Raw genomic sequence first — 24,070 nt, forward strand, 5'->3', positions numbered from 1 at the left:
AAGTCTCGGGGTGATTCGTCAAGCGGGGGCCGAGAAAAAGGGGGGGTCCCAAAACACGTTTTCCCCATGGATTTTTCCATAGGGACTTTAGTCGCAGCTACAGCCCGAACGGCTGAACAGAATTACGTGAAATTTGGCAGAGAGGTAGCCATAAGGTCCATGAAGTGCCTTTTGCAGGTTTGGTGTAAATCTGCTCAGTATTTCCAGAGAAAATAGCATTTAAATAAATATATATATCTGTACGCGCGCAGCGTGCGCGCTGGGTGCGCGCACCTTGCCGTGCGCGAGCGCAATTCTGATTGGTTGTTAGATCTTAGTAAACATTCGAATTGGTCGAAACCAGGAAGTGTCGGCCGCCATTTTGTCTCTCGCACTCTGAGGGGGTGAAAAACAAATGTGGAGAACGTGAAAAGGGGGCAGGGTGGACAGTTCCTGACCCCCTAGCCGTGGTCCAAGGGCAAAAATTTTTCTTATTTTTTTTTCGAAAAATTGCCGAGTGCGCGCACCCTGCGCGCACCACCCAAACGGAAAAAATTCTGCGAAGTTCGCGCAGCGTGCGCGCACTCCGCGATTTTTCAAAAAAAAAAAAATGTATTTGGCCCCTGGGGGCGAAGCGCTCCGTGCCCACCGCGCGCGCACGGCACGAACTGCGTAAAGTGTGCCACTGGGCACGCAGGGTGCGCGAAGCGCACCGTGTGCGCACGGCACGAACTGTGTAAAGTGGGCGCGCGGTGCGCCAAGCGTACCGCGTGCCCACCGCGCGCGCACCGTGAAAAAGTTTTGTTTAAAAAAAAATATATTAATAAATACATAACTTAGCATTTAAAAAACCGTACAAATTCACTGAAAAAACCATAGGTTTCACACACGTTATAGTTAGGAATTAGCATTTAAAAAACCTTGCAAATTCACTTAAAAAACCATAGGTTTCACACATGTTATAGTTAGCTGGGCATTTCCCTCGTAAAAAACCAATGAAATTCCCCCGTTATAGTTAGTGCAGGCAACTATAACTCACGCGACCGCAATCCGCTGCTGATGACGTCAGATATTACATCACTGATGACATATGTGTCTTTCTGAAAAAAAAAAAAATGAAATATATGTATAGCTAAAGATGAATGGAAGAAGACATGGGTAAATAAGTGTCTAAATACAGTGATGTAATATCTGACGTCATCAGCAGCGGATTGCGGTCGCGTGAGTTATAGTTGCCTGCACTAACTATAACGGGGGAATTTCATTGGTTTTTTACGAGGGAAATGCCCAGCTAACTATAACATGTGTGAAACCTATGGTTTTTTAAGTGAATTATATATATATATACACATATATAGACACACTTCTTTTCACACTTATGCATAAATGTGCACAATCCAGCTGTTTAAAACAAAATAAACATTGTCAAAACTTATAGGACATGTTTAAATATGTGGTAAAACACAGAGACACAGGCATTCTCAAGGGTGTTGGTGTGGATTAACTAATTAATAGAGATTTATTGTCTTTGAAACGCTGTGAGATCAGGAATCATGTTAGTAGCACAAGTAGGAGAGTTCCACAAATTGGGGCGGCCAGAGGTAAACCCCCAGGTGAAATGTCTATTTTGCGCATTGGTAGCTCTGGTTTGATGCAAAAAGGAATGATGTGTACACTGCATATCAGTATTATGGCAGCAAATCCAATTTGCTATACGAGTAGCTGTACAGTTCCTTTCTGTTGTATTCCTAAAAATGCTTGTCCATTCCTTACAGATCTGCACCTTGCTAAAGTGTAAAAGCACACACTTGGATACATGTGGCGAGCCCGTTGAAACCAGTTCAACCCTATTTGAGTCCTTTTCTCTGAGTGGCACTTTTGGTACACCCTTTGTATTTCCAGAAGTCTTGCTGACTGGGATTAAATTGGCTCCTGGAGACTTTGAGGTACAGTAGATTTCTGTTCATTTCTCTGCAAATGGATATTTGGCTTCATTAAAAAGCAAACCCGATAGAAGAGTCGTTTTATTGGAATTATTGTTTTATGTCTGCAACAGTTTTTTTTCTTTATCTAGAAGGCACCTGATCCAAATCTTTACCTTAACAATCCGTGTATTGTTTGAAGCGGTAGTATTTACTTTTATATAAAAAAGGCATTAATAATTGTTCAGTTTTTTTATATGATTTGTAGTTTGAAACTTGTCGTAACACAATACAGCCCAAAAGCAAAATGTAATGACGACAAATAACGTTCATTGAAAGTTGAATGAGTGTCTGAAAAATAAGGGACAAATACAATTATCGATTGCAATGATATATTTCTAACACCAAGGACATTATTGCTGCCATAAAATATTACAAATTAATGTGTTTATGTTGACAACAACCTCTAAATTCAATCTAAAAGACCCCAATAAGCACATCGATAATGGGCAGTGTGAACTGTTCTCAATGAGATAGATAAATAGATAGTTTAATTATGCACGATCAATAAAAACCTTTGCATGTGAAGTCATAACAATAATTTAAAAAAAACACAGAGTAAAACAACATCAAAAGTTGGTTATCAACAATAGCCTCAATAACTCATTGTTATGCTAAGTGAGGGTGGAGGCTACACATTTTTTCATGGTGGGCACTTTTCCATTGGCAGCTTTGAGTCTTCGAGGGGAAGCCGCTATCAATTAAAACAACTTGATTAAGGTGATCAGATATGTGTAATTAAATGAAAAGTATACATACATCAAGCAAAAGGGGCAAAGGCTCCGAAGTGTAATGCCTTTAAGGGATTCAAAACCTTCTCTCTAGCACCATGTATTACTTAGTCCCCAAGTTCTACCCTTGACTATGTTAAGTGGGTTAGAGTGCCTGGGTTGACAGAGTGCTGATGGGGAAGGGAGTGCTAGAGAGGAAGTTAAAGTGCAAGGTTAAAACTCTTGGAGTGCAAGTTGGTTGGCTAATCTCATAATCTAAATCTGGATACTGGTGTGTCCTCTCACTCATGACCTGGGAGGGATTTTAGTGTGCTTTCCCCAGGCATCATTCCCGTACATTGACTAAACCATTAAGCAGCAATTTGAGTAGGTATTTTGTCCTCTGTGATTGATTTAACAAGTAGTCTGTTGCAATTTTTGCACTAAAAAATCATATCAAGTTTCAAAAAGTTCTAAGGAGGTGCACATGGAAACTTAATGATATGTACAATATTAAGATAGATTAGAACATTGGAATGTGGAGCACTCCACTGAAGACAATGAAGTACTCCATGCTTCTAAGGGCAAGTAAAGGCCCGCAAACCAACATTCCAATGTTGTTTTCACAAAGGCCTCTCAGAGACCGAGGGGATTTGAATTCCCTTGAATTCCGAGAGGCCTTTGTTTTATTTGTTAGAACATTCTGCCCTCTAGTGGCAGAATGTTCTAATAGCGTATAGCACTTCGTAGCTGGGCTATACCGGCTATTAAAGTCCCACTCCCTTGTTAAAGGCCCTCTCCTTCGGCTTGGGCCTTTAACGCTGGAGCGGGCCTTTAATAGCTGGTATAGCCCACTACGGCGGGCTATAAGGCTATAGTAAATCACTCCTGAACAAATAATATTCATCATACATAGCTGGGTCATCAATCTAGTTAGAGAAGAACAAAAATTATCTGTGTTGTTAGTTCATGAGCACTCTATTAAGGATGCCACTGAGGACAAGTAAATTGACCATTCCTTGGCTCTTTCATTCTCTTCATCCCTTCCACCACCACCCCTTGTTTTTTCAATAGGAATTGCATGAACCTTTGCCTTGAACTGCTAATTATATCATTTGACATGAGGCACTAAGTATTTTTTACCATGGTCTTTCATTACTGAATAAAAAAATTGCAAAATTCCCAAAATTATTTTAAAAGTCCAATTGTTAAAGGAGTTATACTTTGTAAATGTACGGTTGTTATCTATTCATCATTTCCGAGTGTAAATTGTAATTTTACTACAGAGTGTATACTTACATGTCTCCACTCCATGAAAGAATGGTGGATCGAATTTTATAAGAATGAAGTTACTACAAGTAATATTTCACATGTAGGTGGAATTCTCCACCACTGGATCATAGATCTCCATATTGTAAAGTATAAGGCAAAATAAAAAAGTGTATTAAGCTTTAAAAATATAGCAAAATCTGTTTATGCAATATATAAATGTAAATTATTTTTATACATTTTTAATGTAGAACAAAATGAAACAAAGCCACAGAACTATTAATTTACTTTTGAGTTACAAAGCCTAAATGTATTTTTGTTAAAGATTTAATAATATAATCTCACCTTACATTTATTCATTATTTCTTAGTAATTATGAAAAATTATGTATGGGATAGAGGTGGACAGATTGTTTCATTCTGTCTGCGGAATTGGAAAATATTGGGTTACTCCACATTACTGTTTAATGTGGAGTTCTGACCAAATTCTTCCAATCGCCGCATGGCGGAATTTTCCTCCTGTGAGGCTTCAGAAAATGTGAGCTGGCGAGCACGAGCATGAACGCCAGCAGGAGTTGGCACCCCCCAGTGCAATTTCCTAAAGCGGGCAGTCAAGAGCGATCACTGCCGTTCAAGTAGATTTTCTACACGAGAAGCAGTAAAATCAATTTGGTTGGCCCATGTTCTTGCTCAACACATGGTGCACTGTGGGCTGATTTTTCAGTGCTGCTTGTACTACTGGTGCTAAATTGGTCTGCAAGCCTATAGTTTCCACCCGCTGGTTTTTATGTAACCCTGCAGAATTTTGTGGCGTGAAACCCTGCGAGTTCCGGTCACCCCTAGTATACAGTTAATTTTAAATATTCAAAATAAAGTTACATTTATTGTTGAATGAAAAAAGGTTATTAAAATTGGGTTATCATAAATGATTTATTTATATATAATATTTTAACATCAAACTAAATGCATATATATTTTAAAAAAATCTAAATAGATTAATTTATTTTAACCTTATTTCCTATGTGTTTGAGTTTAGGTCCCTGATCCCATTATACTCTGTGGAAGATTGAGCTGGAGTACATTTACTATTGTTGTGGGTAATTTTAGGATGTAGTAACCTTAGATTTGCAGTTTGGGAATAACAATGTGCTTACTCTTTTGCGGGTGGTTGTCTGACCTTCCCCAAACTCTACATAGCTTTCCCTAAACCCCTCTTTGCTCTTCCCTAATCCCTACCATTTTGCAGTAAGTATTCTCTATAACCCAGCCACTAACCCAGGTCCTTCCCCACTCACTATTATGTAATTAACTTGCATGTGTGAAGCTCTCCCCTTAGAAAAGATAGAGGTAATTGCCTCCTGTAGGTTTGTGAATAGCATTTTCTAATATGTAGAAGTACTGTAGTACTTTATATACGTAACAAGAAATGCAGTTGGTGAAGCAGGCCTTACTTATTTTAAACCCGATATTCTAGCACACCTCTCATAATTCAAATTAAATAAGCGGTTTCAATTAATTGTGATAGGTGAATAAAATGTAGGTTTCAAATTAATTTATATTTGATGACTATGATAATGATATTTGGCTGAGAATGTGCAAATCCTGTTTATCATCCATCCTATCTCTTAGTTCTGGAAATGGGGGTAATTTATGTTTTGTTGAGCTTAGTTTATAACAAAGCCTGGAGCCGAGTGATGCAGCGGAGTTTACCAGCTCTATACACACACATACACACAACTCTCACTTTGGGCCCATATACAGTCATACATTCAGTGAGCTAGCAAATGTCCGCTGGTCATCAATTTTGATTTACCTTAGAGCCCTTTTACACCAGTATCATTACCATTCCCTGTCTCCTTATGTAAATGTACTTTGTCGATAGATCTAGTTGTAGATTAGAATAGGGAGGAAATAATAATAACTCATTTAACTTTTATTTAAAGAACCACACACTCTGTAGGATTTTTAAAGATGTATCTGAATTAATAACTTTGTGAGTCAAATCAGAATACACGTAGATACACCAAAATTCTCTATCAGGGAAAATAGTACAGTTAGCTTAAAATCGATTAACAGTAATTAAATTCTCATGATGACAGTACCTGAGGAGAGAAAGAACAGAGGGCAATACGGAGCATTACCCCACAGAGCTACATTTACCTAGAATGGTGTGAGGACCTGGACATTAGAGCATAAAAGATTCAGGACAGGTTCAGGACCAGTAAGGTGACCTCTTCTAGTGCAACGCCAGCGTTGCACCCCTCTCTGGTGCTACCCTCTCTGGCTCTGGCTCCTCCGGACCCCCTCCTAGATGTGCCTCCTTGGTTCTTCCACGATTCTTCCCTAGTGTTGGATTCTTCAATCAGCTTGCAGAAATTCGGGCAGCATCTCAGCATAGCATCACCATCAAGTGGGTCAAGTGTGTATAACTAACTAAAACCTACCTCTGTTATACTAATTCGAATGTATGATCCACCCCCAAATGTTTCAATTATATGTACAGCCCTCTATTTGATTGGGCCAGGCAGTGGGGTGAGGACATCACACCAAACTAAGTGCAATAACCTGCTTTAGTTCTATTGTCTAATTCCCCGCCCCTTAATTTTAATACCCACAAGCTTTATTCCCACAAGCATTTCATATGTGGATCGATAAATCTGTATTACCATGTTTCGGCTTCTTCCTTTCGCAGGTTCAAGAGTTTAGCTTCCCATGTCCTTGCTGGGCACATGTTATTGGCAGTGGTTCAATGACATCATTGGTCTCAGGACAAGGATGCAGTACGCATGCGTAGTTGTCGCAAAGGGATAGGGACGTCGGTCACCCTCCAAGGCCCAAATACGAGCTATTAATAAAGTCAGAGAAAACCATGTTAAAATACAAAATTAAACAAATTCACTGTATACCACTTACTTCTACTCTAACCCCATTTACTCAATATATCTTTTTCATTAATAGCTTAGTAAAACTTGCATGGGTTAGTTTCAGCACGGCATGTGCGTTAACCCCTTCAGCGCGGCGCGGATTACCGCGCCGTGCTGAAGGTTCCGTGCGCGGGCGGGGCTGTGACGGAGCGGTTCCGTCATGCGCACAGCGCAACCGACGCGCATGACGGAACCGCTCCGTCACTCGCATCGAAGGGGTTAATGCGGGGGTTTCGAGCTGCCATGTTAAAAGCTATTGCGCAGCTGCAAAGATTTCCCACCAAGCGACAGTGACGTCATTACTACGTAGATGCAGTAGACGCATGCGCAGAAGAGTTACCGTGTTTATGGCGGCTATTTTTAGGACACTCGGGTTGCTGGTTAGCAAAAATCATAGGAAAGCTTCCCCTAGATACAATATGTAAAATGTGGTGCAACGTTAGTACTCACAGACATGTTTGTTATAGTATTACAGGTTATTCGAGAGGATTGCATACGAGCAAGTTTCTTTTTATAAGAAACCTTGCTCCATCACGAGCTACAAGGCATAAAACAATGACAACCAAAACAACTATAAGCTCACAAAGAAAATACTATAATCAATACAGATTCTTAAAAGTACACATGAAAACCAGTGTTAAAATATAAAAACTTGGGCTACTCTGTCACAAACATGGCGGATGGTCTCTCTGCTGTAATACAATTACATTACAACTGTAACATCTGTCAGATTTTGATTAGGCTTGGGCAGCATTTAAATTGCGTTGGTGTAAATGGCCTAGTTTTGGCAATCTTTCATAACAAAATGTCCGCTAAATGACCATGATTAAGCCAAATTGCATAATTTTGGGGAAACGTTTTAAAACAAGATGCACCTTTTGGGTAATTTTTTTTTTTTTTATGTGAGTGGCATTTCAGGTAGAATTTTTACCCTAGCAGACTGTTTGGGTAATTTTGGAGTGAAAAACTACAAATCTGAACTCAAGCTGAATTGTTTGAATGTGAGCGACCAGAAATCACCTTAAAGATTAGATTTTTGAATGTGAGATTAATTTCCTGTATTTTTATGATAATTTCACATCATTACGCTACAGCAAATTATGAAAGTTTCTCACAGCCCTACTTCTGATGTAGTGTCCCATCTACCAAACCCCAATTAAGGCTGTTATTACATAAAATCATATCTCAGTGATAGTAACAATGCAAAATTAAATTGAAATTTATATAAAGCAACATACAGAATGCACATATTATTCAGGTTTGAAATAAGGTATGTGTCAATCTCTTCTTGGAGGAGAACAAATTTTGTTCTCACGGCAGGCAGGGTCTAGTTGCTGGGTTCAAGGTGGTTGGAGCCTTTTCTGTCCCTGAGGTTTCGATCAGGAGGTCAGCCAACTCACCCTGGAGTCAGTCTAATGGTCTTGAGTGCAAGATACATGTCCAGTGCTTCTCACTCAGGAAGCAGGGCAAAAAGGGAAACTGAGTGGGAGTCCTTGAAGAGCAGTATATCAGTCTTTCTGAGTCTTCAACAGGTGTAGAGATATCCTGAAGAGTTCGGTCTGAGGGTCCATTATTTATACCTGCCGCCCACTTTTTAGAACGAGAAGGTTCTAGAGGTTATCACTAGGCCTGGATGGAGGTTGCGGACTTCCACATAAATTCCACTGTGCTACGCTGAGTTCTGAAAGCAGTGGAGTTCAGTAAGTTGTAATGCTCGTTCAGATTTTTTATGCCGGGTATTTGTCCCACACTGGAAAATCAGAGCGAGTGGCACCAGGCACAGCACAAGAGGGCGCCGCTTCTCTCTGCCGCTCAAGTACATATTTGACTTCAACTGCAGCTTCCTCAACGCGATTGGAAGGTATCTCAACGCGAGTGGTCAAGGCCATCCACATTGAGAAATCTCGTCAGGAGGTGGTCTGGAGTAAGAGCTTCCTCGCTTGTGCTTGCCAACATAGTGTTGGTAGCGAGGAAAAAACTCTGCTCCATTGAGTGGAGTTCTTTGAAACTTCGCATGCTTCGCGGAGTGCGAAAAACTCTGTAAACTCCGTGTATTGAGCAGACTTCACCTCCCAGGCTTAGTTACTACACTGAGGTGTCTGGAATTGTCTGTCTCCCATCCCCTGACAGAGTTTTCTGATGATCACAAAAAACTAGTATCAAAACCTTTGTGAGTTCTGCTCAGGCAGAGTTTTTGTGAAGTGCAAGTATGGTATGTGACAGCTCCTCCACTCAAAAGGTCTGAGATGGCCCATCCTGCCAACATCTTTGGCTCAATATCTGGGAGCAATACACAAAGACCAACAGCCAGCTACATCTAGTAATGGACCCATGATACAGGCGGTAGGCACCAAATGATTAGGACAAGAAAATAACAACTTTCTAAAAGGGGAATTTTCTGAATTGTGACTTAAATTCCACTAAACTACACATACCTATCTGCTCCCAATTGAAAGCTAGCATATTAAATGTAATACAGGAACTGTATATTATTCTATGGGAGAGGTTGGCCTATTAGTAGTGAAGAAAGCAATGAGGAGTTTTTCACTTTAAAGACATGTAAAACTTATAAGTACCTCCAACTTTTTGAATACACTGCACCCTGGGGTGTGTAGGGCCTACCTTAGAGGTGACTTATAAGTATTAAAAGGGAGGTTTGGGTCTTGCAAGAGAGTCTTCTTGCCAAGTCAAAATGGCAGTTTAAAACTGCACACACAGGCTTCAATGTCAGGCCTGAGACATATTCCAAGGACTACTTCAGTGGGTGGCACAATAAGTGCTACAGGTTCACTAGTAATTATTTTACAGGCCCTGGGTACATATAGTACCACTTTACTAGGGACTTACAAGTAAATTAAATATGCCAGTTGGCTGTACGCCAATTTTGACCTGTTTACAGGAAAGACAACAAGCATTTGAGCACCGGCTAGCAGTGGTAAAGAGTGCAGAATCCTACAGCCAGCAAAAATGGAAGGTAAAAGGTTTCAGGAAAACCAATCCATGGATGTAAGGTCCAAAACTTACATACTTGTATTCTTTCTTTCTTTTTCTTCCTTCTTTTCTTTCTCTCATTTCCATGTATCTGTCGTGTCTCTCACTCCTTTCCTTCCTTTCTTCTTTCCTTTCTATTGTCTCTCTTTGTTTCTTTTTTCTTAGTTTCTTTATTTCATTGCCTCTTTCTTTCTTTCTTTCCTTCTTTCTTTCTCTGTTCTCTATATCATTGTCTTTCTTTTGTATCACTTTCTCACTTTTTCTATGTTTATCTCTTTTTTCTCTGTTGCTTTATTTTTTCCTTCCTCTCTTTCCTTTTCTCTCTCTCATTGCATCTTTCTCTTTTCCTTTATATGTTCTGTGTTCTCTTTCTTTTGTTCTCTCTGCTTTCTCTTTCTTTCTTGCTTGCTTTCATTCTTTGTTCTGTCTCTCTCATTGTCGTTCTTTCTCTCCAGCTCCACTTTCTTTTTTTTTCTTTCTCTCTCTTTATACCTCTCCCTGTTCTTTCTTTCTTCCTTAGTTTTTTCTTTCTTTCTTTCTTTGAATACCTATCTCTCTCTCTCTCTCTTTCTTTCTTTCATTTTTCTTTTTCTTTCTTTCTTTCTCTCATATTCCATGAATCCTTCTCTTCTTTGTTTGTTTGTTTGTTTGTTTCTTTCTTACTTTCTTCCTTTCCATGAAATTATATCTCTCTTTTTTCTTGCTTTCTTTCCTTCTCTGTTTTCTATATCATTGTCTTTCTTTCTCACTATTTCTATGTTTAATTCTTTGTTCTTTCTGGTTTTGTTTTTTTTCCTTTCTCTCTTTCCTCTTCTCTCACTCATTGCTTCTTTCTCTTTTCCTTTCTTTTTTCTGCATTCTCTTTCGTTCTCTCTGTTTTATCTTTCTTTGTTGCTTGTGTGCAATCTTTCTTCTCTCTCCCATTGTCTTGCCTTCTCTCTCGCTCCACTTTCTTTTTCTCTTTTTTTCTTTCTTTCTGTCTTTCTTCCTCTCTATCTTCGTTCCTATCACTCTCCCTGTTTCTCTATTTTTCTCTTTCTTTTTCTGGTTTCTCTCATGTGATTATTTTTTCTCCTCTCATTTTCTGCTTCTTTCTATGTTCTCTCTCATTGTCTGTTTTTTCTCTTGTTTACCTTTCTCACACGGTCTCTTTATTCTCTTCTTTCTTTCTGTAATTTTCTATGTATCTCTCTCTTCACTCCCTCCCTCTCTTCTTTCTTTCTTTCTTTCTTTCTTTCTTACTTTCTTTCTCTCATTTTCCTAATTATGGCACATCTGAAGCTATCTTGATGGAATCAATGCTGTACAACCACAATAATTTTCTTTAGAAATATTAAAAATAAGGGTTTTTTTAATCATGGAAATTATAGGTATTGCTCTAGAAAGCTAAGATGAGGTTGAGTAGGTAGCACAATGGAGACAGGGGGCAGGAAGAAGGGTGCGGGGCAAGCATATGGACAATGGAGAGCAGCGGAGAGGAGGATATAGGAAGCAACCTGACCACAGAAGGCAGGCAGGCATGGGTGGAGGAAGCACAATGGACTATGGAGAGCAGCAAAGATGGGACAAGACCATGAAAATAGAGAATGGAGGGCAGCGGAGCCAGAGGTAGGGGCAGTGCCAGCAAGCTGACAACTGTGGCAGGCCGTAACAAGTGGTTCTGTAGGGTAAGAACATTTATTCAAAAACAACAGTTGATGGACAGAATGCAGAACAATATCATACATTCACCCCAGTACAGAGATCTGGGCCTAAATCCATTGTTTTTTTGCTCACCATGCCATTCCAGTTTGAACCCAGCCATATACAAATCAGTCTTGACCCTGTGCCTCATGGGAACAGTCCAGCCTGAAATGCCAAGGCAGGTCCTCCCTGGACTGGAAACAAGCATCCTAGGACCGGTTTCGGGGTTTGACCTCTCTTCAGCCAGGATAGCTTGATTCCAATGGCATGGAGAGCACGAGACCCACGTCTGGGCATACCCTTCCCACTCGGGGTGACAAATGCAAAAACAACGGTTGATGGACAGAATGCAGAACAATGTCATACATTCACCCCAGTACAGAGATCTGGTCCTAAATCCATCTTTTTTTGCTCACGATGCCATTCTAGTTTGAACCCAGCCATATGCAAATCAGTCTTGACCCTGTGCTTCATGAGAGCAGTCCAGCCCGAACTGCCAAGCCAGGGTTCTCCCTGGACTGGAAGCAAGCATCCTAGGACCGGTTTCGGGGTTTGCTCACTTTGCCACTGGATTCAAGATAGCCTGGCTGATGAGGGTTATGAACCCGAAACCGGTCCCAGGATGCTTGTTTACGGTCCATAGAAGACATGGCTTGGCAGTTCTGGCTGGACTGTTCCCATGAGGCACAGGGTCAGACTGATTTGCATATGACCATGTCTGAACTGGCGTGGTGGAGTGAGCTAAAGAATGCTGATGGATTAAACCCAGATCAGTTGACTGGGGGTGAGTGTTTGATTTGCTCAAACGCTCCGTCCATCATCCCCTTTGGTATCGCTTTGTTCGCCCTAAGTTGGCAGGGAATGCCCAGACGGGGGTCCCTTGCTCACTTTGCCACTGGATTCAAGATAGCCTGGCTGATGAGGGTTATGAACCCGAAACCAGCCTCAGGATGTTTGTTTCTGGTCCAGGGAAGACATGGCTTGGCAGATCGGGCTGGACTGTTCCCATGAGGCACAGGGTCAGACTGATTTGCGTATGGCCATTGTTAGACCTTGCACCTTGGCGTGGGTCTCCCTTCCATTTTTTGCTGTTGCCTCATGTGTTTTTGCTGGTGTTAGATGCTCAGGGCACTGTGCCACTGCTGTCCAGTGCCACAGTGCAAGTGCTCCCTATTGTAAATTGATGTATGAATTAGTGATTCCATGATTGGTTGGTTTGGTTTACCTGTCAGACCCTAGTACAGTGCACCAGGAGTGCCCAGGGCTTGTAAATCCAAAGGCTGCTGGTGGGCTTGCAGCACTGGTTGTGCCACCCACAGAAGCAGCCTGTAAAAGTGTGTCTAAGGTCTGCCATTGCAGAGCCTGCGTGCAGTCTGTTACTATCATGCTGACTGGGCAAGTGCACCCACTTGCCAGTCCCTAAACCTTCCCCTTTCTTCATATCAGACACCCCTATGGTAGGCCCAAGGGCAGGGTGCATTGTAAGGATAAGGTAGGACATGCCCTGGTGTGTGGGGCATGTTCTAATAGTGAATTACAGCCATTTTCGTTTTTCACTATTGCAAGGCTACCTGTTCTCCATAGGCCAGAATGGGCAGTTTGATTATTACATCTTATAATCCTAACTGACTCAGGGAACATGGTAGAAATTCGAATTTAGTATGCCTGAACTCAGAATGATAAAATACATCTTTTAGTGAAGTTGGTTTTAACATTCTGTGTTTGAAAATACCACTTTTAGAAAGTAGGTATTTTCTTGTCTAACCATTCAAACCTGCCTCTGCTAGGCTGTGTATTCCTTGTCTGGAGTTTGAGTGACAGGGCTGGGGAATTCCAGGAGACAGGGTGAGCAGCCCAGTGGTGAATAGAGAGATCTGCATCTAGATGGGAGGGAGGAGTCGCACCTGGCACCTGAATAGGGCTGTGCCTTCCCTCCACAATGCTGGCTACACCTCCTGTGGTGCGTCTGATGTCTCTGCCCTGCACTCTGAAAGGAAAGAAGAAGTCATGTAAACAATGTGCTCCAGGACTGACCAGAACTGGTTTGGACTAGGCAAAGGCCCCTCTGCCCTCAGAGGACAAAGGCACAAAACCTACAGGGTGACTGACAGGGTGAGAGCTTGCATCAAGGAGGAGGTCTCCAAGATGTTTGCGTTAGGGGTGATTGAGTCCTCTAACAGTCCTTGGGCCAGCCCAGTTGTCTTGGTCCCAAAGGCTGCCGCACTGGGTGCCACACCAGAACTCCAGTTCTGTGTGGACTACCGAGGGCTCAATTCAGTCACCAGGGCTGATGCGCTCCCCATCCCCAGAGCTGATGAGCTCATAGGCTAGGGGCTTCACGGTACCTCAGCACGTTTGACTTAACGTCTGGGTACTGGCAGATCGCCTTGACTGATGGGGCAAGAGAGAGGTCAGCATTCTCCACACCAGATGGGCACTTCCAGTTGGCCACAGAGGGCAGGAGGGAGGATTCAGGGACACACATATCGAGAACAGAGGGCAGGGGAAATATGGGGGTGCAGGGGAATCAAGCTGACCTTGGAGGGCACTCCGGCATTGTCGGGAACAGTACTCGGGTCACGGAGAGCAAGATACAGAGGGCAGGTGCACACCAATGAAGAAAGGTGGGCTGGTAGGTGGCAGGTGATGCCAGGACAGAAGGTTGACCTCAGAGAGCATGTTGACATAGACATGTGCAGCACGCCGACCACTGAGGGTCTGGGGGAGGGACTAAGTTGAAGCAAGTTGACTTCCTTGTCCTTGACAGGCCAGGCAAGCACAGTGGACCTTAGATGGTAGTATGGAGGGTCAGGGGAGCACACATGGATAACTGATTGTGGGGGAGGGGTAAGAATCTGGCCATGAATGGCATGGGCAGCTGCAGCACAACAGACCAAGGAGGGCAGGAAGGAAGGGGCAGTGCATGCATACACAAAATGTAAGATAGATTGGAGGGGTGTTGGTGCTGACCATGGATATGGTGCAGGTGTAGAAAGCTGGCCTTGAAGGGCAGGAGAGAGGTAATAGGAGCACATAGGTACAAAAGTGAAGGCAGGCAGGAAGGTTGCAGGGACAAGGGAAATAAGGTGTAATATGATCTCCTCGTCACCAAAAATTAAAGGTTAAAGTGATGTTATAGTTGGGTGTTAAAATGGGTTTAAAACTAACATTTATACACCAAAAACAACACTGAATTGCACCAGTGATAGTTAAGTGAACTAACTTGTAGCCCCACCATTCACTGCTTATGACCTCGCATGTTCCATCGCTCATGGCATGTTAAATGACGATTGACATCATAGATGGTATCACTGGTGACATCATCAAAACTACTGCTTCTCCAATTACTCTATAAACCCCTTTATCATTTTGGAAAACAAAGTAGGTAGTAAAGGGCCCGGGTATGTATTTATAAATTGCCTAGATTGACTCAATGTACGTATGCATGTCTGAAATAGAAATAGTGTGCTCTGCAAACAAGTGTGAATCAGTATGGTAAAAGTTAAATGGTGCACAGCTCATAATGATACCAAATTAAATGTAATTATTAATTAATTATTTAACCATTTACAATTGTAATAATACAATGTATTTAATACAATTAAACTAAACTTGTATGTAATAATGGCATTGCATTTAAAATATTTAATAAACGTGTACCAAAATATACAAAATTTAATTCGAAATTAAATTGCTAACGAAGAAAGGCATTTTAAATATTGCTTACAGAAATATCACCCCATTGGACCTAATCTTTGTCAGGTTACATCTTTTTGCTACTGATATTCCAACATACAGCACCTTCTTAGTCAGTACCTGGGAATTTTCATAGGCAAGATGAAGAGCAGACATATATAACTGTATCTTCATCATTGCGAATCCAAGCTGCCTTGAATTCTATCTGTTCATACGTGAACACATCACTCAAGTTTAGTTGCCAGCGCACCCATATCTAGTGTGCAATGGGAGGTATATTTGCCAATTTGTCCATTTTTCTTTCCATGCACACAGTGTTCTTGTGTGGCATTTCCATGCTTTGTGTGTGATCCTATGAGAGGCACTTTACATGAAGCTGAACCAACTGCTTATGCCCATACAATATTATTAATTCTGGAAACTTCTGTTTTTTTCTGTTCTAGGAACAGCCATAAAAAGTTAAAAAGTCTAACATGCTCTGTTATTGCACCTAACACTTACAATATGAAGAGCTGCTCACTCAATATAAACATTCAGGTCAACATATACGAAACATTGTGGATTTGGGCACTTTGTGCACCATAGTTACATGATTCGGTGAAATGACTTAACACTCCCTATCTAGAATGCACACTCTGAATTAGTTCCTTACTGGCTTATGTACCAAATGGCAGTAGCAAAACTCGTTTCATGCCGGTGTTCAGAGGCTTCAGAGTTGCGGGCTGTAATACTACAGATGTGAGCCGTAATACTACAGTGTCCAGGAACTGCAAGATACATTCTGAATCCTGGGGCTGCAGACAAGGGGAAACACTTACCTGAGGCTATGTTTGCTGGAGCTCCCCTGCTCCTTGTTCCTCTTGGGCACTGCTGACTTTCTTCAGGGAGGGCTTGACTTAAAGAGGGCAATCACTATTATGTTATGTGAATTTGTAGAGTGCAGATAATCTCCCATGAGGGTATACAGGCACTGAGCAGGACAGGCGTGAGGGGGTAGGAGATCTTGCCTGTTTTTTTCCCCCAGAAGATCCATGTGCTAAAGTTCCTTCGTAAGTCTATGACAGAGATAGAGGTTCTGAGGTGTTTCGGGAGGTTGTTCCAGGTCTTAGCTACGACGTATGAGAAGGAGCATTCTCCGCTTCTGGTATTCTTGGTGCGAAGTTACTCATGCAGCTGGCCAAGATTGCTTTGGTGGTCCTAGTTGAGTGGATAAGGGAGAGGATGAGATGTGTTGCAACAGCGTAGGATACTATGTTGATGCTGCTGGCTCTGAGGATGTTCGCGAGGGTTGTCATGTAGATGTTGAAGAGTGATGGGCAGAGGAACGATCCTCTAGGGACTCCACAGTTGAATTTCTTGGGTTCTGAGGTGTGGGAGGGAAGTCTACCATGTTGAGTTCTGTCCTTGAGGAAGTAAGATTTCCACTTGGGAGCCGGTCTGCAGATACCCAAGTGCTGAAGCTTTTTGATGAGTGACTTGTGGGAAACCATATAGAAAGCTGCATAGAATGAGTGCGGCCATTTGGCCAGGGTCGAGGATGCTTCTGAAATCATTAATGACCGCAATGAGTACTGGGGTTGGTGTGAAGGTCTGCTTAAGAGCTGTCTAGGAGTTGATAGAGTCTAGGGTGGGGGGCCCCTGCTGATATCTTTAATAGGGAGTTGACTTTTGCATTTCTTCAGCAAAACAGGAAGGTGGCAGTGGTTATGGAGGTGATGATAGCAGTGAGCGTGGGGGAGATGATGGTTCTTTCAAGGTTGTATATGAAGTCTGGGTATGGGTTCGAGGGGCTCCTGAGTGGATGGTATACATCAGGGCAGTGGTTTATTTGTTAGAGAGGGGCTTCCAGTTGCTTAGCTGCAGTTTAGAAAATAAGGAGGTGTCCAGCTGGTCGGCAGAGTTCATATCGATATGGTGTGGGTCAAATGTGTTGCTTACCTTGGCAATCTTCCTTTCAAAGAAGTTTGAGAGGTTGTTGCAAAGTCATTGTGATGGAATGATGTCGTTGCTGGCAGCTGCGGGATTGGAGAACGCCTTGACGATGGTGAAGAGTTCTTTGCTGAAGTTGAAGCTGGCTTCGGGTCAGAGAGTTAACGCCTTTTCCTTTGCGTGACATAGTTGTTGGTGGTAGAGGTTGCGGATGGCTTTGTATGTGGATCTTGCCGTGGTGTTTTACTTGAGTCTCCATTTTCTCTCATATTGTTTGCAGTGGCACCTGGACTTCCTGGGTCTTTCATGTACCAGCAGGGTCGCTTGGTGTTTTTGTAGGTCTTGTTTCTGTTGAGAACAGTGAAGTTGCCTCAGTCGGTGAGCCATTTATTGAAGAGCTTGGTGTTGACATTGAGGTTCTCAGTGTGGTTGTGTGGGCATTCTTATAAAGTATTGGTCAGGTTTTCTTTGAATATTTTGCCGCAGTGTCTGTATAGTGCTTTGGGTTTTTCTGGTGGATGAGTTGGTGGGTGTGTATCTTGAAATGTATGATGTAGAGGTCATACTATGTGAGCGGGGTTGTGTGAGTAGTGGTAATCCAGTTATTGGAGGTGAAAATAGGGTTGAGGGTGTGCCCTGCTGTGTGGGTTGGTCCTTGGACAAGCTGAGTGAGTCTGAGGTTGCTAAGGCTGTTGAGGAAGGCTATGGAGTTAGGGTCTGTGATGTTTTCCAAGTGGGAATTGATGTTTCAGAGGAGTATGTAGTTAATTGATCTAATGAAGAGGGGAGCAATGAAGTCTGTGATTAGTGCTCCTACATTTCTCAAATGTGTGAAATTGCCTTCCTCTCATGCAGCAAAAAAATAAGCTAATGTCACATACAATGTTTTATATTTGGCAGCAGGCAAGTAGCACCCATAGGGATGAAAAGGCTTTACTACCCTCCTCCCCATAGTGTCCATTAGCAAGGGCTGATGCAACTTGCAAGACGCATACCCAGTTCTTGGGGTTCTGTGGTCTGGTCTGGGCTGGGCAGTGGTTAGCACCTTATCTCAGCCTCATCTGAAAATGTCACAGGTGTTTAAAATACAATGTTCTTGTTAACAAAGCTTTGTTATTGCACTGGTTCCTGGACCACCTGCGTCTCCACTCTGCCTATTCCTTACATTTGTAAATTACTTTTGCTACCACAGTGGGTGAATGCATTTCGTGACAAGTAAAGTTAGGCATATCAAAAAGTTGAAATGTTGTTGCAAGACCCACAAATATTTTATTTCCTCCATCCCTGATTGATGCCATAATATAAATAGTTTAGGTTATAGCAGAAGTCCCACTCACAAACTGTGGATAACATGCTGAGTTACTCAAAGTATCTGCGAATACATGCTGCATTCAGACAACTCACCCACCATTCTCATCCTTCACTTTCACGTTCAGCCTGCACTCACAGTGATCACATTGCAGTTACAATGCTCACTATGCACTTATGCTATTCACCCTCTTCTTACCCTACACTCACACAAGCACACCGCTCACCCTGCACTCACAAGACACTCCACTCACCTGTCACTCTCACCACTCACCTTACATTCTCACCACTCTTGGTGATAACACTGTAATTACACCTCTCACCATGCACTCACGCTGTTCTCCCTTCTCTTACCCTACGCTCACAGGAGCACACCTCACCATGCACTCATGTGATGCTCCATTAACCTGTCAATCTCAATACTCATCCTGTAGTCTCACCACTCACCCTGCGCTGAATCTCAAACTGTAGCACTAGTTTCAAGTTTTTTTTACTATGCATAATTAATTAAAGTTTTTGTATTAAAAATCCACTAATCCTGTAACATTAAACAATCAGGCATGAATATGGTACAACATTTCGAAGGGTGCAATATCAATACATATTACAAATTGATCAGCTAGTAAGATTAACTTTTGAATCCTTATTTTTTTGTCCACTTTTGTTAAAAACTTATTAAAGTGCCATTTTAAATGTGTATCAAGGGATTTAAAACAAGTGATAACATCCTGTCTACATGTACGAATACTAATTCAAACAAAACTTCCCTTTGGGTTTCTATTTAAAAGCATGCCGTCATGGATACATACCACATTCACACACCATCATACCATCACCAATGAATGTCCCAGCAGCTAAAGACTAATATACAAATGTTTATTCAATGGATCCTTTGATAGTTAAAAAGATAAAAAATTACAATATAGATAATAAGTCATACATTAACAAAGCATATCTATAATATACATCAAACCATACAAGATTTGGGAGAATACACTTAATAATCAAGTGCAAAAATAAAACACACAGCCACCAAACCAATGATCGTTATAGGTTCAGAATATAGTAATATCCTTCTGTTATTTAATAAATAGGAACCCGTTTGGTGATTCTAAAAAATCAAGTAGCGACGCGTTTCGGTGGTATAAGTTGATCCGACCACCTTCTTCAGTCTTAATCATAGAATGTCTCCCAGCGCTTTTATCTGTTATAAAAACATCACATAACAATCATATATCAGATTTGTATAAAAACACATATAACATGTAAGTTGGCATTCATTTCATACTAAAATCAATTTTCCATTTTATCTATTTTATCTATTTACAATGCATCATGACATGCACATCATAAACATCTATATTAAACTTTTGGCTCTGACAAAGGTGATAATACAAAATAGACCTCACTCACACACACCGACTCACAACATGAGCATATCACATACTGCAACCAAAGACTATAAAAATAGCTCCAGAGAAACACCCACCAAAATTGATGTTGATGAGTATCTAGAATGGGAACCAACTCCTCCAACACACCAAAACTTATTTATCGTGTTTCTAGCAATCAATAAAGGGCTTAGGGCGGACATAACATCTCACCAATGACCTAGAGTAAATAATAATAATAATAGAGCAGTCATACATATTCAGTGGAATCTTATAAAGCTCTTCCCATACTCAAAACATATGCTATAAACATAGCTATAAGGAGTTACCCATCCAAATTTGGTGACGAAAAGTTATTTTCTATAGTAGGGGTTTTAGCTCCTCCGACGCATCAAATTTTCTTCCTCATGAAGTTCACAGTAATTTAAGGAATGAAGGCAGGAAAAACCTGTCACTTATGCCCTAAAGTGAATAGAGCAAATGCACATGAAATACGCTCATTCACTGTTATAATATTGCTCACCCCCCGCTGCTCAACTGATTGATATTTACCTTTACTTGGGCCAAAACGATTCACAGGCACAGGTGGACCTGCCTCGAATTCTAAAAAAGTATGAGCCAATTCCCGGATATATTGACAGGGCTTCTGTCACTCATCCTAAATACGGAGCCAAAAGCCTATTGAATTAAAAACAAATTTTACATGTCTACTATAATATTCGTTGTTGCACCATCAACAACATCATATGGAAGATAGCCTCAAAAGTGTGAATAAAAAAGTGCAGATATGTTGTACTGCTTAAACGATGGTAAAAGGGCATTTGTATCTCTTGCCAGAATATAGAACACTCCCAGCCCACCTAATGCTGCTAAGTTGTCAAATATAAATGAGGGACTTTAACTGCGAAAGTATCAAACAAAGGTGCCCGTATTTCAAAACCCGTCCACGTGAAACTATCCACGGGCTAAAGTTAAACCTTATCTAGATAAAAGGTATATGTCAACAACTTGGCTCCACCAACTTCTGTAAGGTTTACTTATTTTGAAGCCATAAGCAAGCACCGGCTAACATGCTAAAAACGCAGATCTATACACCTTGTCAAATGCTCAAACGATAATAAACAGGCGCTCGTATCCCTAATGTGAATATAAAATAGGGAGCACCAGACGCCCCAACTCGCCTAATGCCGCTAAATTTGTCTAATATAGATACAAGTCTTTCATTGCGAAAGTATCTAACGCCAGCACTTGAATATATCAGCTGACCATTGTGAAAACGAGACACTGGCCAAAAGTTAACAACATTATCTGAATCAGATATATATAAAAAAACGAATAAACCAACTTCCTTTCAGTCTTTTTATTTAAAGGTCAAATATGCGCGCTGGCTAACACCCTAAACTTTAAGTTATAAATGCTATTTAACTCGAGAAACAAAATAAGTCCTCCTTCGTTTTTAAATTGTTTCTTTGGTTTTTAATAGTGGGTTTACTGGGACTAAACAGCCTCCTGGCATCCTCCGGGCTGGGTCAGTTGGGTGCTGACTCCCCAAGACCGCCTTTAAATACACCCTGCCCCTTCCATAGCGTATCATGAAAATAGAAATTGAAAGGGGTCGATTCTAACAACCTAGTCGCCATCTTGAAACAGGTTTTATGTGAAAATGAAAATATAAAATCACCTGACTAACTTAAGGTATACCAGACCATTGAACCACTCGTAAACCGGGAACTTCAAATTTGAAAGATCGCTCCCTCACCTATTATATAGATCCTAAAAGGTGTGGCAACTCTATATTTTGTGCCCCATTTACTAACATGGTAAGTATTGAAAAGGACCTGAAAATCAAATAGTCTGGTAGCAATATTGAAGTGACTCTTCACATGACTGATGTAACTTCTATTGTAATTATATCTGAGACTCCTCAAACCGAGAAGTTTTGAGACCATTCTAGTAAACTATATTAGGCTCAAGAAAGATTAGTATTTCAAAAAAAGCTGGCCTCATTGTTGATCCCATTCCTTAAGGGGTGGGTCAAAAATATATGTTAAGGGAGCAATGGTATATATCAATCTTAAACACCATGAGACAGGGCCTCAACTCAAGAAAGGAATGGGATAAATTGGTGAGGTAGCAGTGGAATCTTCACTTAGTCTGTGATAGATCTGATATTTAGAGGAAATCATATGTAGATTTCCATATCATGTCATATATTTTTGATCCAACCCTTAATGAATGGGATCAACAATGAGGCCAGCTTTTTATGAAATGCTAATATTTGTTGAGCCTAATATAGTTTATTAGAATGGTCTCGAAACTTCTCATTTTGAGGGGTCTCAGATATAATTACAATAGAAGTTACATCAATCATGTGAAGATCCACTCCAATATGGCTACCATATACGAGGTATTTGAAACATTGCCGGAATAAGAGAGAACGTATCAAGGTCCCACATTCGGGGAAGAGGGGAACATTCCTCCAATATTCGTGACGTAATAAAACATGGATTGTAACAGAAGATAACACGTTTATCGGACGGGTGGATTTTTCACATCGCACATTGGAACAATTACGACCTATTGCATACAACTGCAGTTTTATGACTTGAGGCATTTAAATCGATCTCAGTACATGAAATCCAAGCCCAGGGGGGCGAAACGTATGTCGTCAGCTGTTGATTCCTAGGTTAATGGAATGAAATAAAACAAGCAATGGGCCCTGATTCAACAATTGTGGTGGAGTTTTTCTGAAGAACTTTTATGTTAACTGGCTCAACCACGTATCATTGGAAATTTGATGATAGCTTTGATCACTTGCTGTGCTTTGGTGTTTTTTGGTTGGACATTGTTCTAGGCTGTTTTCAGTCCTAGTCGAGTTATAGCCTGGTGGGTGGGTGGGTATTGCAACACCACGTGAGCACCCTAAAATACTGTGGTTTCCAAGATTCGGCAAAGATAAATTGGACATTGATGTAAATAAATGTGCAGGTCATGAAAGCATACCCACAATCTTTGGAAAGAACACAGAGTTAGGTAGTGCACAGTGCACAGTTGTCTTGTCGGAATACATAGGCTTGCTAGTGGAGAGCACATTCATGAACATTATGTTTTTCCCAAATTATTATGGGCTTTCTTGTGGTTTGTTGATCTCCTACATGTTTAGTGGGCTCAGTTAAATGTGCCATTGCATGGATACTGAACTGATGTGAAATTGATGTCCCAGTGTGTAATTATTAATATATAATCACTGAATCAAATATATATTCTTTTCAGTAATTGTCAATGTCTATACAGCTCACAGATACAGAAATGCTGCTCAATCTTTATATGGTGAGCAGCATGGATATTCATTTTATTTTCATCTGAAAAATCACACAGGAGTAGGTATCAGGGAAAGCTGACTGGAACCAGAAAAAACATTACACCTGAGGCCTGCCTTGTTTTAGTCCTTTCTCCTATGTCTTGGAGAGATGACCTCAGCCTGAAGAGTAGCCCATGGCCAATAGACCTGAACATGAAACAGAAAATCTGAACAGAAAAGCTGATGGTCAGCTTGAAACACACAAGAACACACATGCTAGAAGAGTTCCTGGTAAAAAGGGTTCTCTAACCACAGTACCTGATGTGGCAGTACTTTAGGACATGCCTTGGCAGAGCAGTCGAATGCCTCTCCATTTGCCCTTGCTGTGTGCCTGTCACACCTGTATTACTGCCAACCCTCCAAATGATTTTAGACACCCTGCTTCCCTCTCAATTACAATTCAAACAGTTCTGAGAAGTTTAATAGAACACAAATCATGAAAACATCAAGTATGCTGACTACATCAGGCTTCATTAAGGCTGAAAAACCTTGTTGGCCAGCACGGTCACTATCAGACCCATGTCCCGCTCATATATACAAGAATATCCTAATTAAGAGCTTTGCAGATAATCTAGCCCGAACTATCAACAACTCCTTGGATAAAGGTCTCTGCTCAAAAGAACTCCCTAAAACAAAAAAGGTCTTCAAACAAGGGCTCCTTCTAACTTCCGCCCACTAACGATCTATTACTAGGAGAAAAGATTCAAATATCGGCATCAAGACAAATACATTCAATGATGAAAATAACCTTCTATTAGGTGACCAAAACATATTCTGGTATGGTTGTGGCACAAACACAACACTGGGTTCCACCAGGGATGATTAAAACACTGCAACATATTCAAATG

The 24,070-nt window shown here is 41.2% G+C and overlaps 1 protein-coding gene across 6 annotated transcripts in view; it reads left to right on the top strand.

Moving 5' to 3' along the window:
- Window positions 1–24,070, top strand: part of LOC146820764 (pantetheinase-like) — a 270,531-nt gene that overhangs the window by 236,653 nt on the left and 9,808 nt on the right. For all 6 annotated transcript variants that reach the window (XM_085611558.1, XM_085611560.1, XM_085611559.1 and 3 more), the window contains one exon: window positions 1,755–1,925. In XM_085611558.1, coding sequence (XP_085467684.1) covers window positions 1,755–1,925 — 171 coding nt within the window. The remainder of the gene's footprint in view (window positions 1–1,754; window positions 1,926–24,070) is intronic.

The sequence above is a fragment of the Triturus cristatus genome, chromosome 6 (genome assembly GCF_964204655.1).
Source record: "Triturus cristatus chromosome 6, aTriCri1.1, whole genome shotgun sequence".
Classification (NCBI taxonomy): Eukaryota; Metazoa; Chordata; class Amphibia; order Caudata; family Salamandridae; genus Triturus; species Triturus cristatus.